Here is an 18,110-nt window from a genome sequence, read left to right on the forward strand (position 1 = left end):
CCCTTATAGCTTTTAGCTTTTTACCCCTCTTAATACAGCTACTGGAACATTTACAACTACATGGCTCTCACATTTCTGCTGTGTGTGTTCTGCTTTAACTTAGCCCATAAAATGTTCTCTAAGAAATAAGAAACAAGTTCAGCAGTCTTTCATTTCCCAAGCACTAATTATGTACCTGATGTAAGGTCATAGAACCATAATTTGGCAGAGTCTCACCATTTTATAATGAGAACAATGGAAGACAACAGCGGTTAAATGACTTGGCCAAAATCACAATTAACAAACAGCAGAAGAGGATTTCTGTCACACCATTTCACTGTTCCTTTAAGAAGAATTAAGTGGGGAAAGTGATGGTTCAGCTGTTACAAGCACTGGCTGCTCTTCTAGAGGATCTGTGTTGATTCCCAGTACCCACATGGCCGCTTATAACTGTCTAGAACTCAGACTCAGGGCATCTGGTGCCCTTTTCTGACTCCATGGGCACCAGGCACATACATTACATGGTACACAAACATGAATACAGGGAAAAATACATACACATAAAATAAAGACAAAGGAGAATCAGGCAGTTGAGCAGACTTGTATTTATCAAGATTGTCAAGTACTGAGAAGCAAGGCACTTAGTAACTATGAACATTTATGAAAACAAAGAACAAGGACACAGGTAATCAATAACTGTAAATTATGTTTCAATATCGAGTATCAAGGACACCTGTCTGGGGACTGCCTACACTATGCCATTTCACTTCTGATCAAAGATGGAAGGAATGAAATGTCCTTTCACTACCAGAGAGGAATCCACTGTAGAGCTCTACTTGCATACAAAGCCAGAGCCCTACACGTGGGTCAGCATAGAAGCTGCTGACCTCTCCCTCAGGAAAGAGCCTTCAGGCATTTGTACTGCACATTGCTCTCCTACAGTCTAACGACAATCAGCTTTTGCAATGAGCAAACCATGAATTTGAGGAAAACATCCCCTGGTGTTAAATCTATGTGCACACCACAGATAGTCTAATGGAACCGAACCTGAGGTACTTAAGATAAGGGAATGACTGGGGATGTGTAGAGAAATAATAAAGATAAGAGAATAACTTTCCACCATTGAGAATTCAATCAGGCAGATTAAATAGCATTTCCTGGCACTATCTGCCCAGTCATTCTCTACTAGCATGATGCAGGTCAAAATGTATCAGGGATGCTTCTCAAGTGACCGTTTTCACTTATAGCTGAGTCATTTTTCTTTCATAATTTTAATTTTTTGTAGATTTATTTATCTTGCGTGTGAGTGTTTCACCTACACGCATGTAGTGTACTATGTGTGTGCCTGGTGCCTGTGGAGATCAAAAGCTGGCATCGGATCTTCTGGAACTGGAAGTACAGATGGCTCCCTGTGAGCTACCACCTAGTAGCTGGGGATCGATCCCTGGGTACTCGACAGGAACAGCAAGTGCTTTTTAACTGCAGAGCCATCTTTCCAGCTACCAAATCTTCTAGAGTCTAACCAGGACAGATGGAAGAGAACTATCTGTTTACATGCTGACTGTCATGTTTTCTGTTAAGCTTGCTCTGCAAAGCTCTCTGGGTGGTGGTATCTCTTGCTGGATCTCACTCTCTTACCTTAACCCGCCCTTGCACTCGGTGCAGTTGTGGGATCCAGTGCATGTCTTACAGTTCTCACTGCATTTCCCGCAAACATTTTTCTCTGTTTCAAGAAAAGGAAACACAATTATATTGTCAGTCAACTGGATTCCATAAAAGAATAGAGATGTTCCTGTGTTGACTAATGTGCCCTGGGTCACCTGGCAAGCTGCATTGAAAAGGTCAGGCAGCTGATGGCATGAACAACTGTTATATTAGGAGGCTCCAGGCACTTGTGTGGCACAATGTAGACAGACTATAGAAACTCTTAGTTGAAAACTTTATAGTTCTCACTTCTTTCAACTCTCTTTTCAAAGCAGAGTTTTCTAACTCTAAAAACAGGAAATCCCACTCATGTAGAGAGGGTAATATATTGCTAAGCAATGAAGGAGATGCAGTGGACACAGGCTGTTGGATCTTTATGCCCAAAGCTTTTGGGATCATCCGGTGAGCTGTGGCAGAAAAGGGAATGGATACTATAGATTTCAAGATAAGGGCCTCAAGTGTCATCTCAAATGGTGGAATGCTTGCTAGCTGCTGTGGAATGGATTAAAAAAATGATTATGTTCTCATAACATCAAGGTTCTATGGAACTGTATTGGTTGGAATGGATACACCATAAAATTTCTTATTCAATAACAAACCCACATCCACACTGCAAAAACAAAAATAAAAAGCAAAACAAATAGAAAACACTATGGCTTTATCATGAAAAGTCGGACTAGATATATTAACAAAAGCCTTCTACCTTTGGTAAAATTTTGTTGGAAATTGAATATATTCTCTGTTATGAATGATGGTAATAATAAAATCATCTATCAATATCTATCTAACTATCATCATCTATCATCTATCTATCTATCTATCTATCTATCTATCTATCTATCTATCTATCTACACAGAAACAAAACACTGTCTACAGGCTTTTCCTCTCTCTACTCTTTAAGTGTTTATGTCCATCAGGATTCCATGGAGACAGATTCCCATATGGACCTACTGAGTATTCTGAATCTTTCAGCAAGAAATGCAAAGCCCTTACAGTATTTTAGCACTACACTGCAGCCCTTACTGTGACATTAAGGACATAGGTTCCAGCTCTTCTGGTGGGTAGCTCAGTGTCTCTAGACTCTGAGCTCTTGGGTGAGGATTACAGTAAACTCTACCTCTGAGCTTATCTTGGCAAGTTAATGGGATTATTCAAGGGGAAAGATCAACTATAAATCACCTTGAATGTGTTCCCAGTAATTTATCAGTAGCCATGCTCTTATCGGATTACTGTTCTATATGTAAATGGGCTTACTAGAGGGAGAAACTGTAACAAAGGCCGTAGGAGAGACACAGTGACCACTTGAATGAATGCTAGATCGTGGCTGATGTAATGGAACAGCTCTCAAGTGTCCACTCCCAGGTTCTTTAGAAGGGACTCTGTTGGGTGCTCAGCAATGGAACACACACCTAACATGTGCAAGGAGGCTCCCCAAGAAAAACTGTGCATTTCTGTGGCTCTCTTATGACCCTTCTTCTAAATTTTCTTTCCCCATCAAGGTAAAAAACATGTTCCAAATGTCGAGGCAATTTAGAAATCCAGGAGAGTCCCTATTACTCCCAAGGGTGGAATGAGGACCTGATCTACCTACAGAAATGTTCACATTTGAATAAAGAATTTCACTTCTGTAAAAAATTAATTATTTATTATTACAATGTGTGCATGTATGTGCATGCATGTGTGTATGTGTGTGGTGTGAGGACAAGACCATACATAGAAGTCAGTGGGCAATCTTTGGAGGCCTGATCTCTTCCACATTGAGTTCTGAGCATCTAGCTCAGGCTGTCAGGCTTGCATGGCAAGTACTTTGCCTTTGACCCATCTTGTAACCTGAGAATCCAATTCTGAAGAGGCAAGGCTTCTTGTCCAATCTTTAAAGAGATAATTTTCTCAGATTGTGCAGCAATGTGATATTTCAATGTCATCATAGTCTTCTGTGTGTGGTGTGTGAAAAGTTATCTAGAGCTCAGAAACAAAGCCAGAGATATCTACAACCCTGGGAGGGCTATACTGAAGCAAAGTCTGACCAAAACTAATTACCTCGTGCGTACCTGTTAAATTACAGTTAATAAGGGCCAACCTCTGAGAAGTTACACATTAATGTATATACTGCAGCTTAGTAAAGAGATGATATTCTGGCTGTAATAAATAAATACTCCCCACTCCCAACCTACTGGTATTTCCATGTCTAACTTCGTTTCATCTATAACTCAACACAAAGACTCCCTTTTTCTTTTCCATCCCTCCCTTTCTTGCTTCCTTATTGTGTTTCTTTCAAATTATGTATCTGTCTGTCAGCCCATACATGTGAATTCAGGTATCCGCAGGAGCCAGAAGAGGGTAATGGATCCCATGACAGAGGAGTTGGAAGATGTGAATGTCACTCAGGTATTTAGCTGTAGGACCTTACCTCTCTTACCCACAATCTCAACCACTGAGCCACCTCACTAGCTCCAAAAAGGATTTCTTTTTCCCTTTCCTAGGGGACTACAGTACGTTGTCATCTTATAACCCATTCATCTTTCGTTTGTTTCATTAATTACCATGTTAGACAATTTATTCTTCAATGTGTAAAATGTTCCCAACACATGTTCATTCTGCATTTCATGGTTTGGAATCTTTTCAAAAGCCTGTTTGGTTAATGTGCAGATGTGAGCAGGTCTGCCTGCCATCCTATTTATCAGGGTGGTCCATAGCTGGCTCCCGGGAACTTGGATTTAGGGAGAGTTTGCATCTCTCTGATGAGATTAGTCAACACTGAAAATTATACAAGCAGCATGGTTAATAGTGTGGGCCAGGAAGGTAGTGTCTACTTGTTCACTCCTAATGATGACTGGGGACATAAAGTCTCTACTGCAGTTCTCTTGTATATAGTATTTCATGCATGCTATCATAGAAGTTTACTGGGGGGATTAAACATGAGCACAGTTCTAGATTCCTCTAGAGTTCCCTATTTCCCTTTGTTGGGTTGACTCTGTCCTGTGTTAACAAATTCCAGCTGTAATTATATCTTCAGTGTTCTGAGTCTACTAGTAAATCATTATGGCAGTGGGCCCTCTGCTGAAGGTAGTTACAGGCACCTCTACACAACACTTCTAAAGTATCTCGTTAATGAACTGGCTGGGTTCTGTTTGGTACTAAACAAAGCCCAGATTTCACGTATGGGGTTACTCAAATGAAAACCTTGTCTTTTAAAAAACCCAAATATTGCAACTCACTGGTATCCTGGTATGACCCATCAGGGCACTGAATAACACAGCTGCTGGTTTCTTCATTCAGGAAGTAGCCAGATTTACAGGATAGGCACTGATCACTGTGGCTGCCGAAGCAAGACTCACAGTTGGGTGCACACTTGCGGCACCTCTTCTTGTCAGCATGGTAGTGGCCAGGAGGGCAGCTGGAGACACAAATTCTGCATCATGGGATGATAAAAGAAATGGTCACTCATCAACACTCAGACTTTAGCATTCTTGTTGGAAAGCTGATGGTTGCCTGAAGCCTTATGGTTAATTTTCAACTGGGTTGCCAACACCAAATCAAAAGGGCCAAATCTGCAAAGCTTCGTCCCATGCAGAGAGTCAGAGGACCATTACAGTTAGACTGTACTACATCCACTAAGCAGATATTTCATTGTCTTCTAGTTAAGGTTTAGCCCTAGAAAAGGAATAGTAATTAGAGTTTGAATCTTAAGAACTAGCTTGTAGTGTTGAATCTGAGGGAAAACAAATACGGGCCATAACTTTATGGAAAAGGTAAGTGTAATGATGTGTTCTGTCCATTTCTGTGTGAAATATGTCATATAGCTTGTATGTACATCTAGGTAGATTTGATGTGTTCTTACCTAAATGAACACACACACACACACACACACACACACACACACACACACACACACACACACACAGAGGTATAAAAAGGACATAGAACTTCAGATGGGATGATTAATTTCAACAGATACATCTTACATCATGGTGGCTAGAGTTAACAGCAACATGTTGTATACTTGAAAATTGCTAAAAAGGTCAATTTAAAAATGTTCTCTTTATAAAAAATAAGCATTTTGAGACTATAGATATTAAATAGCTTTAATCATCATACAATATACAATATCATTTGGTATTCAATAAATATATGTAATTTCTACTTGCTAATTGGCAAAAGAAAGAACTAAAGGAGAAGATCAGCATGCTAAGTGATCTCACCTCATCATGCCTCCAAAATAGAGAAAGCATTTGCAGTCACATGGCATATGTTCTGTATTAACCTGACTCGGGAGATACACTGCAGATATGTTTCCAGTGACTGAACTGAAGGCCCACAGAATTGAAGATTCCATGGACTTGGGCCCCGGAATGAATAAAAAGAGAAAAAGGAGAAAGGAAGCTGAGCACCTACACTGATCTGAATACTGACTGCTTGACTCAACATGGCTAACTGCCTCCTGCTCTCACCATGCCTACACTATTTTGATGAACCGCAAACCATTCTTTAGTTTGCTTTTAGGAGGGTTTTGTCACAGCCGGAGAAAAGCAAGTGATTCAGAAAATTGGTATTATGAGTGGGGTTATCTGCTGGGATAAACCTGACAGTTTAGTGTATAGGACTGTAAGAGGAATATGGAAGCATTTGAACTTAGAAATTCAGGCTACTAAAGCACTGAAATGCTCTAAGGAGAGCTTATGGGAGACCTGCACAGGAATTCATCAGACCAGGATCTGGAGAGACAAGAAGACAATGAGGCTGGGTCCTGAGGCTTCAGAGGGAGATAAGGACTCTATGGTGACCTGCACTAGAGATCATTTACATTACATTCTGGCAGCTTTACATTCTGTCTGGGCACTGGATGTTTGAGTAATAATCAAAAAGTTTCAGCTATTTGGTGAGCCTAATGTCCATGCTGTGATACCATTACTATTTAACTCAATCAGATGCACATTGAGTGATAGCTAAAAGATGCAAAAAATGTGCCCGGGTAAGAAACAGAGTAGGGGAGTTCCAAACCATCACTAAAGACAGAGGTGTAATTGCTTGAGAACCCTCTGTCCTTATTGAAACCTTATGCTGCTTACTGGAGGAACATGAAAAAGGCCAACAGAGACAGACCCCACACTGCACGATCTTACTTGGGAAAATGCAAATCCATTTGAAAGGAGGCTACTGAACTGAGAATGCTGTTGACACGATGCTCCATTGAAAACAACGGGCTTAGGAAAGCATTTTCGTCACATGTTTAACTGCCAAGGCACAGAGGCCACTACAACTGTGGTAAATGGGGGTCGAATTAAATTTCAAACTCACAGCAGAACTTGACAGCATCGCTCACAGTGTTGGCCTTTTTTGGGCAAGCATTCTAATGTCAAGGTTCCAGAAAGCCACTGAAGACAGTCAATGTGAGTCAAGGACAGAGTCTCTGCAATGAGGCTCTGAGAGGTACTGTGTGAAACTGGCAAAGTAGGGCCTAAGATGCAAGGGAGATCCTAGGATGTTGGAGATGCCAGGACTATAGGATATTCATAAATGTTCATAAAAGAAAGACATTGACAATGAATGGAAGCTATAGGCAATTAATTGAGCCAGTCTGAGAGAGAGAAAATTTGTATTGTAGGTGGAGGGGTTGGTATAGCCAAGACTGCTGGAGCTCAGATTGTGCCAAGGGACCCAGGCACCAGATATAGAGCTGCAGGATTCTGTGTTTGCTCTACTGGGCATTGGTCTGTCCTTTCTTTGCTATACCCCAATTCTTCAATTTTGAAATAGAATATATATTCCATGCCATTAAATATTGGAAATATGGAACCTGGTTTTACAAGGGATCATAGTTAAGAGTAAGTATGCAAAAACTCTACAGAGACTCAAAGTTTTTGAGTACTGTTAGGTCTGTTAAGATTTGGAGGATTGTTACAGATGTAAGAATGTGATGTACTTTCCATTAAAAGAGGACTATGAGTCTTGGAATGTTATAATAGTGATATGCTTTCGAATTGAGTTGACCAGGTATAAACCTTTGATGGTTAGTCTTCACTGTCTACCTGGAGAGACTTCTAATTACCCCTGGATGTGTCTGTGAACATATTTATAGGGAGGTTTAACATACAAGGGAAGATCCACTCTGAATACAGGCAAGAGCTATGGATTATATAAAAGAGGGGAAAAGCAAAAGCCATCTACACATCAGAATTGACCAGAAATTCTCTGTTTTTTAATGATGTGACCAACCCTTTTTTGACCTAGCTCCCTGTGCCAGGATAGACTGCATCTTTCCATACCTCAAGCAAAAACAATTTTTTTTTTCATTCCTGAACTGCTTCTGTCAGGTGTCACAGAGATGAGAAAAGCAACTAATACATATGCCAGTTTTCTACTGTGTAAATCAGTATGGGTTTCAGCCTGAAGAATGACAGGGCTGACATGGGCCTTATTAGGAACAATCTTTCTGTGTGTAGAGCTTAGTAGCAGAACCTGGGAATACAGCACCGTCTATGCAGAACCTGGGAATACAGCACCACCCACAGGAATGCCTGGGACATGTAGAATATGCTTTAGGAAACATGTGAGGACATGGCTTGTCTCTTACCTGGTGTTATTTTTCAGCTTGTAGTAGTAGTGTAAACAGTCACTGCAGTGGTCTGGTCCTGGCCCGTCACAGCCAACCTCACTGCATTCAGCATCACAGGGACCTTTCAAAAAGAGATTAGAAGTTAGAAAAAGAAAATGATGCTACTAAGTCAGTTTAATCTTGAAGCTGGGATAGAATAAGACATTTTAGCCCCTTGCCACCATGAAGTGATAATTTCTTTAAGATGGAGGAACAACAGTCAATACAGCTATAAGCCCAAGACAGAACTCTTGACTGAAGGCAATCCTCAATTGCTGAAGAGTCAAGAATACAAATGACAGGTATAGCCTGATGTTTATAACCCATATGATAGCCTTGGGGCTTTGGGAGAGACAGTTGGGCATTTGGGATTCAAATGAGTAGCTCCACTGTAACAAATGAGAAAAAAAATGACTGTAGTTACTATGCATAGCAATAAATATATAATACTTATTGAAAAGTGAGAAGTTAAGATTGTTGACAAAAAACTATTACTTAACACAAAGAGTGGATTTTTGTATCTTGTCTAAGGTCATTAAAGCCACTTGAGTATCTCTGAAATACTATAGCCATCATGAAACATCATTGCGTCATATGGCACAAACGTAACAGCCCTTAGTCTTGGATCACAAAGCGCTTCGGGCACAGAAAGATTTAAGTTTGTGTCCCTACCAAAGGTCAAAGGTCAGTTCAACAAATGAGAAGACATATAAATTGAAAACTACAAACTAGATTAAAGAAGTCCACACCTATGATGAAGGTTCCTAAGTGCTTGTGTTCTTTGGTATTATATGAGAAACAATTCATGGTAAGCAAAAACCACACTGGAGGGGTGGGCTGTGCTGTGATGGACACAAAGCATTCTAATGGCATGAGTAATTCAGGTGAATGTTGATTCTTTCTTCTTCATCTCCAACTTTTCAAGCCCCTTCCCACCAGAAATTCTTTTTATTTTTAAATACCAATACACAATTTCCTGAAATATGCAAGATGTAGGTGAAGGGAATCACAAGTGCTTGAATTCTATTTGCTTTAATCAAAGGGATTTACTGCTAAACCTCCCAAGGTCTCTTTTAGCCATCAGAGAACTAGGTTCTATAATTATTGAGACAGACAAACATAAAATGCTAGAACTCAGGTGGAAGGGCTTAGAAAAACGATGTGCTAGTCACTGATGAGAACCTGATTTTCTAAGAGCTACAATGGCTTGCCCAGCATCACATGGCTTGGAAAGCTGGGATCAAGAAACACCCAGAGGTCTGGTACAGATCAGTTTAAAGGAAGCAAATCATGCATTTGAAATGTCCTCATGGTCTGAATGGAATAAGTGATTTTAAAATGCCGAGGGCTTGTAGGCATTCCTGATTAATTCCAAGAGTCATTTGACAACACTGTTTATTTCTCTTTCCCCAAGAGTCTTAAATTGATTTCCAAATTCAATTTCACAGCTAGTACAACTTTGGACAGTTCAGCCATCTACCACTGTAAACCAGTGGATGGGTGACTGTGTTATGTGAGTTAAGGCAGCTGTGGATATCACAGCCTTTGAGAGTCAGTGAAACAGCCACCTGTGCCTCTTGTAAGAATGGTCTCTAGTGAAGGTTACACACACACACACACACACACACACACACACACACACACACACACCAGAGAAAGACAGAGATACAGAGAGAAGACACACAGAGAGGCATAGAAAAAGATACATAGATAGCCTTAAATTTTCACTAGATGATATTTTCATAAGTTTAAACCCTACACATATGTATTTGTGGTATGTGCCAAAGGTCTATATATGGCAGGTTCATGTGCTATGCTTTCTTTTGCAACCCTAAAATTGTTCCAGATACAGTACTGCTTTGTGAATTTCAGGATAAAGGTGACATAACATTGTCTTTGTTCTCTTACAATGGCCAACATCAATGTTTTAGAAATGTAATCAGGAAAGAGGAAAGGATGTGTTATTGTGCTCAGAATTTTAACATTACCAAATCTGAATGTGAATTTGTCAAAATTGAGTTACAAGAAAGAGTAATAGCTTATTTACTATTGTGTTCCATTTGTGATTTTGGATACCCTTTCTCCTGTCATTGAAGATAAAATGGTTTCTAGTTATAATATAAATAGTAAAATGACAAGCTCAAAGCAAAACATGATGAGACAGAAGCTGACACAATCTAGCCCTGGCTGGCTCATATGGTTTTAATTATCCAAGCAAATTATTGACTCCAGGATACTATCTATTTACCATAAAAGAACCTACTGCATGTTTAAGATATTCGGATGAAATAATTAACTAAAAATGTTTACCTCAGTAGCAAGAGAAGAATCCCTGAACTACAGGAACAAAACTTTTCTTGTTTAAAAATACATCACATGTCTATTTATAAACACTTCTCTATTAGGCAGTTCTTTGGCAAATGATGTTATGTATCATATTTTGAAAGGGCAGGATGTCCCTAGAATTGGTTGCCAATGCAACAAGTTTCAGAAATAAAAGTTAAAAAAAAACTAGAAAATTGACTTTAAAACATATCAACTAAATAGAAAAAAGTGGGCAACATGTTCAGACAAAATACAAAAACGCAGTGGGGTAAGAGACTTCCTAAATACTAGTATACATAGTAGAACAGTATGGGATATTACCCATGACAAGGACAACAAGACCAAAAATAACTAAGTATAAGAAGAAAATTACATCATATTAAACGATTCAGTAAAATGGGGCATGTTCTATCTAATATAAAAGACTAATACAAAAATAAGTCTTCCCATGAGACTGCATGCTCATTCCAATTAAATTCAAGTGGGAAACTAAAATGCCACTTTAGTCATTTAAAATTTCATCTGAAGAATAGAGGGACTATGATCTGTATAAAAATTGGAAGTAGATGTGTAACAAATATTAAAAGTAGACTACAGGGGTTGAAGGTAGGACATGGCGTCAGGTGTGCCAGGCCCCAGCACAGGAGAAAAGAAGAGAAAAGGGGGAGGGGAAGTCAGTTGTTTTATTTTCTGTTTTGTCAACTTGATACAAGTAGAGTTAACTGGCAAGAGGGAAGGAGCCACCTCAGTTGAGGAGCTGCTTCTATCAGATTGGCTTGTGGGCATGTGCCACGCAGCATTTTCTTGATTGATGTGGAAGTGCCCAGGCCACTGTGGGATGTGTCATCCCTGAGCAGTGGGGCATGTGTGTATAAGAAAATAAGTTGAGGAAGCTAAGGAAAGCAAGCCTGAAAGGAGAGCTTCTCCATGGCCCCTGTTTCAGATCCTGCCCTGACTTCCCTTCTCAGTAGACCATTAACTACAAACTAAAAAAAAGCCTTCCATCCCCTTTTCATTCTCCACAGGAACCGAAAGCAAAGCAGGACAGGAGGGGAGAAGAGAAAAAAAGGAGAAAGAGGAAAAAAAAAAAAAGAACTCATAAAAGTAAAACCAAGGAAGACACCAGAGCAGGTGATACTGGTTTATGAAATATGATGTTGATGACTTAGAAGTAGTGAATTAGCAGAGACTTTGATGTAAGAACTCACTATATATATATACTATTGTAAAGAAAGCATCGGTGTTGATAAAAGGGGCAATTGCTCAGTCAATGATACACTTTTGTTTGGAAAATAAAGTCAATTTCAATTTGCCCTATACACACCAAACCAAACCAATCCAGATGGAAACAGCCAACTGGAGAAACATAAAGAGATTACCAAGACAAAGCATGTGGATATTTAGCTGATGTTAAAGAATAAAATTTCTGAAAATAACATAAATAAAACTGTTATATACAAAGTGCAAACCATGCCCTCTATTAGTGTTTTCAGTGAAACAATGCATAATAAAAGTCACTTTGGAAAGAGATAGCTGAGGATGTTTTCAGGAGTTGTGAGACGATGTGAAAGGCAGTACCTTATTTAGTTCCTCCAGAGAGAGAAGGGAATGGCTATCTCCTTGAATAGAAAATAGGTAAAACAGTGCAGCATTTAATCTTGAGAACAACAGAGAAAACATGTTCAGGCTTATTAGCAACCAAAGCCATAAACATTTAAAAAACTAATGTATACACAAGTATTTGGGGGGGGGAAGCAAATATTCCAGACTATGGATAGATGTGGAATAGAATACCTGTCATACCACATCTTTGAAGCATATGACACTACATCAATTACATCATGTTCTTCCACACACTTAGGTTACATGCAACTCACCTGCATAATCTTCAGCACCATAGTCATCTGTGGGGTCTTCCACTCGGCTGTAGCGGAAGCGTTCTACTTTGGGAAACTCATTGGTTGGGGAGTATGGCTGTACAGATGTGCCATAGAGGACCAAGGACCATTCTTTCAATTTACCTTGAGAAACAGTAACAGACACAGAGCATGACAAGATAACTTCATATTATCTTAGCTTCTTTCAGCCAGTCCTTCTCAACAAGAAAAAAACACAGTGGAGCGGTGTCAAGGTTGACAGGAATCATACCTGGATGCAAGATGAGATGCAAGATGCCCACCTTTTGTAACACTAAGCATCTCCCAGTTCACACACCACACATTTACTGTGTCCCCACAGCAGTAAACATTCTTTAGATCTCTGGATCAAGTGTTGGATCACAAATCACGAATACTTAAGAGAATACTAGTTGTCTGGGTAATGTGTTATTTGAGGTCAGATGTTTTTGATAGTGTCTGGTGTGTTACTAAGAAAAAAACCCAATTCTTTGTGCCACTAATTCCATAATCAGTTGTTTAGTATTTGTAGTTAGATGAATTTTAAAAATTGTGCTGTCTGATATGACAGCCACTAGACATACTTGGCTACTTAAATGTAAGGCAACTAAAATCAACTAAAAAAATCAGGTTCTCAAGATGGTGCTGAGTCATAAATCCATGGCCATGGATAAGAAATGACAGCATTGCAGAACATTCTCCTATATAGTGTGGGCTGTAGCCTACCCCTCACTCATGTGCCTGTAAGTTACCTTAATAAACTCAGTGGTTCATCAAGCTACACCTGAGTGTATTTTTTTTTTTTTGGTCTGTTGTAGAAGCCTTATCTCAGGTGCCTCATCATAGATGGTTCTTCACCTATCTGAAAGAAAAGTCACACAGTACTAGCCTGGGAAAAAATAATAAAACTAAGGTTATTCTGAATGCACTTTGTTTATGTGATTTGAAGTCAATCTTTTTTTAAAATAAGCCATCTTTGATTCATTAATTAATTAACTAAGAATGTGTGTAGGCATGTGTGGAGGTCAAAGGACACTTTTGGGGTTCTGAGGGTTCAGTTTAAGTAGTCAGTCTTATAACAAGTGCCTTGACCTACAGAGCCATCTCACCAGCCTCAAGTTCAAGACTTTCCAGCTGAGCCATGTGTTTAGAACCATGGATGTTTCTGTGATGCACTGCTTCTGAATCTGTGCATTGAGCTAGTAGAGTGGACAATGCACTCTCCCACTGTGTGTACATTCCCTTGTTTTGTGACAACGAAACTTCATACACTGGCATGAATAGGGGTCAACTGACGTGCAGCTGTGGAATGTTAGAGGGCCGGAAAGGATCCCAGTTAACATGGTCACTTCCATACTGTCCATGAAAAAGGGTTTCCTTTTCCTCTGCTCTTGGGCTCATGCAGGGTAGAATATTAACATTTTCCACCTTTGGTAGTAACCAAATCAGTTGGTTCAGCCTAAGCTCGCTGTCTTGTTTGAATTGAAAGTTAAAATTTGAGACACAAACAAACAAAAAACAAAAAGTAGCTAAAGAAACTTATCCCTTTTCTGTGAATTAATGTGTCTATAATGTAGTATAAAGAATCACAGGTGAACAAGACTGACTTTCTACAAACTACAGAAAAGGGGTCTGATGGGAGATGCCATTATGTATATATGTTTCTCATACTGGTTAATGAATAAAGCACTGTTGGCCAATAGGAAAGGAAGATAGGAGGGACTAGGAAACAAGGAGGAAAGAGGAAGTAGTAAGGAGGAATCAGATGTAGAGTCCAGGGAGACCAGATGCCCGCCCCACTCCCAGGTAGGTGAAACCATGTGGAAATACATAGAAATGGGTTAATAATTATGACAGAGCTAGCCGATAAGAAACTAGTAACAGGCCAACAGAATTATGTCAAATACAGAGTCTCAGTGCATTATTTGGGGCTGGTGCAGCAGCGGGACAAGACCAGGTGGCAGGCGGAAAAACCTACTCCTTACAAGAGTCAGATGAAGTGTGCCAGGATCTGTGTTTCATTTATAGCTAAATGTTTATTCTTTATTTCATGTTCTTAAATTATATTCAGATATATTAAGATATTTCATTATCTTAAATTATTGAGGACTTGAGGACCTGAAATCCAAAGTGTGTATGAAATGAGTCACATAAAGAATGGTGACACTGCTCCAGGATGCTGTCAGGATATGGTTGTGACCTATCACACATGCATTTATTTGCTGAAGGCCTGTTGTGCACACAGTGCAGCTTGGGGGAGTGAAACCTTAAAGAGACCAGGCCTCCTGGGAGGTAGTCAGGCTCAGGGCCTCCAGCCCCATCAATACATTAATGATGGTCTCTCAGAGTGAGTGGATCCTGCAAGGGTGGATTAGTTCTGGAGAGAGTACGCTGTTAAAGGAACCTCCAGAACTGTGAGGTAAACATACCTTTTTTCTTTATGAAGCAACAGTGTCAGCTTGTTATAGCTAAAGCAATTAGAGTAGGGTAACTGTGGAACATTCTTTGGCTCAAATACAGTCCACCATTTCCTTCTGCAACACAGATGGATTTGAAATGATTTCTCACCTGGAGTCTTGAAGTTCCTCAGCTGAGATGGAGTGTCATAAACTTCAAGGATCCAGTCACCAGCAGCCCGCTCTCCCCAGCAGTGAATGGTCATGAACTCCCAGTTCTTAAACCCTTCCATGGAATGATCAAACAGCCTGAAAAAGCATAACAAATGTTCTCTGGTGTTTGCATTAATTAAAAGTCTGTTGAGGGGACAACCAAAAGCATCACCCATAGTCTATAGATCTATCAGCATCCGTGCTCACATACTAACTTGTCTTTTTCTTAGATATCACTAATGGCCAGACCCACACATAGCATCACAGTTTCATCATAAAACAGGTCTGGGTCTAGTCATGTAACAAGTGAGAAGGGCTAGCTAGATATATAGAGAACAGGAAAACTAGGCTAAGATTCTATCAGCGAAACTGATATGCAAAGCAACCAACATCTTTTCACTGGGGGAGGAGGGAGTGGGAATGCAAATATGATACCTAAACTCTGGAAAACAGCGTTAGAGTTCTAATAAGTGCAAAGAGCACTCTATGTAAGCAGTTCTGTAATCCCATTTCTAATTATTTATCCAAGTGAACTGAAAACATAAGCCCACAGACAGAATTCTGCACAAATGCTCATAATTGTCAAAACCAAAGGGGCTGTATCCAGGTAAGGTTTCTAGCACCCTATGCCTGTAACTCCAGTTCTAAGGGACCTGATTTCCTCATTCCACCTCTAGAGATACCTGTCTGCATATGGAACAATAAATTGGCACATGCAAGCACACACACATACACATAACTTATAAAAATTCTTAAGAAAAATGTAAATTTTAATGACCACTGACTGGTAGAATTATTTATTTGTTTGTGGTCTGTGTAAATGTTTGTGCCTGTTTGTGTGAGGATGCATGCCTGTGTATACACAAGGAGGCCAGAAGTTGGTGCTAGCTTCCATTACTCTCTGCCTCCTTTCGAGGCAGGGTACCCTCCTGAGTCTGGGCTTGAATTTTTCTCAGCTATGCTGGAAGCCAGAAAGCCCCGTGATCTTCCTATGCATTTCTGGGATAGCTGACTTGATATATGGATGCTTGGATCCCAATTCAAGTCCTTATGATTGTCGCACAAGTGCTCTAAACTTCTGAGCCCTCTTTAAAGCCCCCATAGACTGGTCAATAAGCAAAGTATGATACGCTCATATGAATTTCCTAAACATCACTTGACACAAAAAAGGCAGACACAAAGACTATTTGATATATGGCTCAGACCACAAACGCCCTAGAAGAGGCAAGAACTACAAGAAACAGTTGTTGGGTATGTGGGAGGAGAGGCTATAAGAAGCAGGGGAGGATGCTTGGGAGTGAGAGATCCTGGAAGTAGTGGTGTACAGTCACACAGCAATAGAGAGCTGTCAAAACTTACAGAGTTCTTCACATAAAGTTAGGGTTCTCCCACTTAGAAGGCTGAGGCAGGTAGATTTCCATGAGTTCAAGGCCAGTGAGCTCCAGGAGTCCTAGCGAGACATTGCCTCAAAGACACCTCCTCCCAAAAGAGCAAAGTTTATGATTATTGACTTAATTTGATCTAGAATTGCATCTGGAATCCCAGCTAGGATCCTGCTCTTCTGGTACTTCCAATTTTTATGTTTTTAATTCCCTTATATGAATTTTTTCTACTTGAAATAATTAGAGCAACGTTTCATATGGTATCGTGTGGAGGGTACAAAATATGTAGAACAATAGATTCAATGGAATCTTTATCAAGAATAAGGGGGTGTTAATAGCTAATGTATAAGTGAATACATTACAAATAAGCATGTCAGGCCAGGTGGTGGTGACACACATCTCTAATCTGGGAGGCAGAGGCAGGTGGATCTCTGAGTTCAAGGACAGCCTGGTCTACAGAGTGAGTTCTAGGACAGCCAGAGTTGCAGAGAAAGCTTGTCTGGAAAAATCAAGAGAGAGGGAGAGAGAAAGAAGGAGAGAGAGAGAGACAGAGACCAAGGAAACACACACACACACACACACACACACACACACACATTGAGAGAGAGAGAGAGAGAGAGAGAGAGAGAGAGAGAGAGAGGGATAGAGAGAGGTCATTTACACAGGCAGATAATGAAGATGTGACTACTCAGACAACTCAGACAATGTCCAAAAGATGATGAAGATTTTGTGAAGATGGAACACATTCTGGAAATTTTAAAAAATGAGGTATGACCAGGTTTTCCCTTTTGTACCTCAAAATTATGTGCACCTAAAAGAATACATGGATCATCACAGAGGCAAAAGGGAGAGGACATGTTTCTAGCACTGTCTCAGGTTACAGGTCAGTTACTGCCATTTGGCAGCCACATGGCTATTGAAGTAAATTGGTGGCTATGTGGCCTTTATGCAGATCTTCTCTGGGAGAAAAATGTACATTTCCAGAAAACCCAAAAGGACTGTACCAATCTACTTAAAGACTAATGTTAGAAACCTGATTTGGAAAAGAAAAATTGTCAATATGTTTGGGATCTTGTCCAAAATGGTGGCTGGATTCTAAAGCTGCAGGTCTCAGCGGCATGAGTTTGGACTGTGTGGGTAGCTAAGTGGCTGACTTAGCAATATTTCCTAGGAAAGCAATGGACAGTAAAATCACCACCCACATGTTCCTATGCCTTTGCAAGAAAGAAATGGGAAATCAAGCCACGCTCTTCAACAGTCTCCTGGTCAATAATTTCAGAAAGTCTGAAGGAAACAAAAGTCAATGGAGTCTCTTACTAGAGGAGAGCTTAGTTCTTGGGAGTGTGCAAATATACTTTGCTGAGTTCCAGGGCAGTGAATGTCTGACACTTCTTAAACCTGATCTGCCTGGAAGTCCTCTTCATCCTGTCAGAGTATCTGTGTGTTACCTGTAAAGTTTGCCTCTCTGATCAGAGGGTCTGTAGCCCCTCAACAGGGTCCACATCAAATCCTGTGCTTGTTTTCTTTACTGGTATCTTCTAAACAAGAACACTTCCCCATAGTAATTCACCAGATGATACTGTGAATGGAGGGTCCACAATCCACTGAACAACAGGGCTC

The 18,110-nt window shown here is 40.1% G+C and overlaps 1 protein-coding gene across 1 annotated transcript in view; it reads right to left on the reverse strand.

The window, feature by feature from the left end:
• Positions 1-18,110, reverse strand: part of Pcsk5 (proprotein convertase subtilisin/kexin type 5) — a 409,247-nt gene that overhangs the window by 141,204 nt on the left and 249,933 nt on the right. Inside the window, exons 13-17 of the mRNA XM_051194065.1 lie at positions 15,068-15,204; positions 12,482-12,625; positions 8,259-8,361; positions 4,903-5,096; positions 1,618-1,702 (exon numbers count right to left, since the gene is read on the reverse strand). Of these exons, the coding sequence (XP_051050022.1) occupies positions 1,618-1,702; positions 4,903-5,096; positions 8,259-8,361; positions 12,482-12,625; positions 15,068-15,204 (663 nt within the window). The remainder of the gene's footprint in view (positions 1-1,617; positions 1,703-4,902; positions 5,097-8,258; positions 8,362-12,481; positions 12,626-15,067; positions 15,205-18,110) is intronic.

Source organism: Phodopus roborovskii, unplaced genomic scaffold (genome assembly GCF_943737965.1).
Source record: "Phodopus roborovskii unplaced genomic scaffold, PHOROB, whole genome shotgun sequence".
NCBI classification, from domain to species: Eukaryota; Metazoa; Chordata; class Mammalia; order Rodentia; family Cricetidae; genus Phodopus; species Phodopus roborovskii.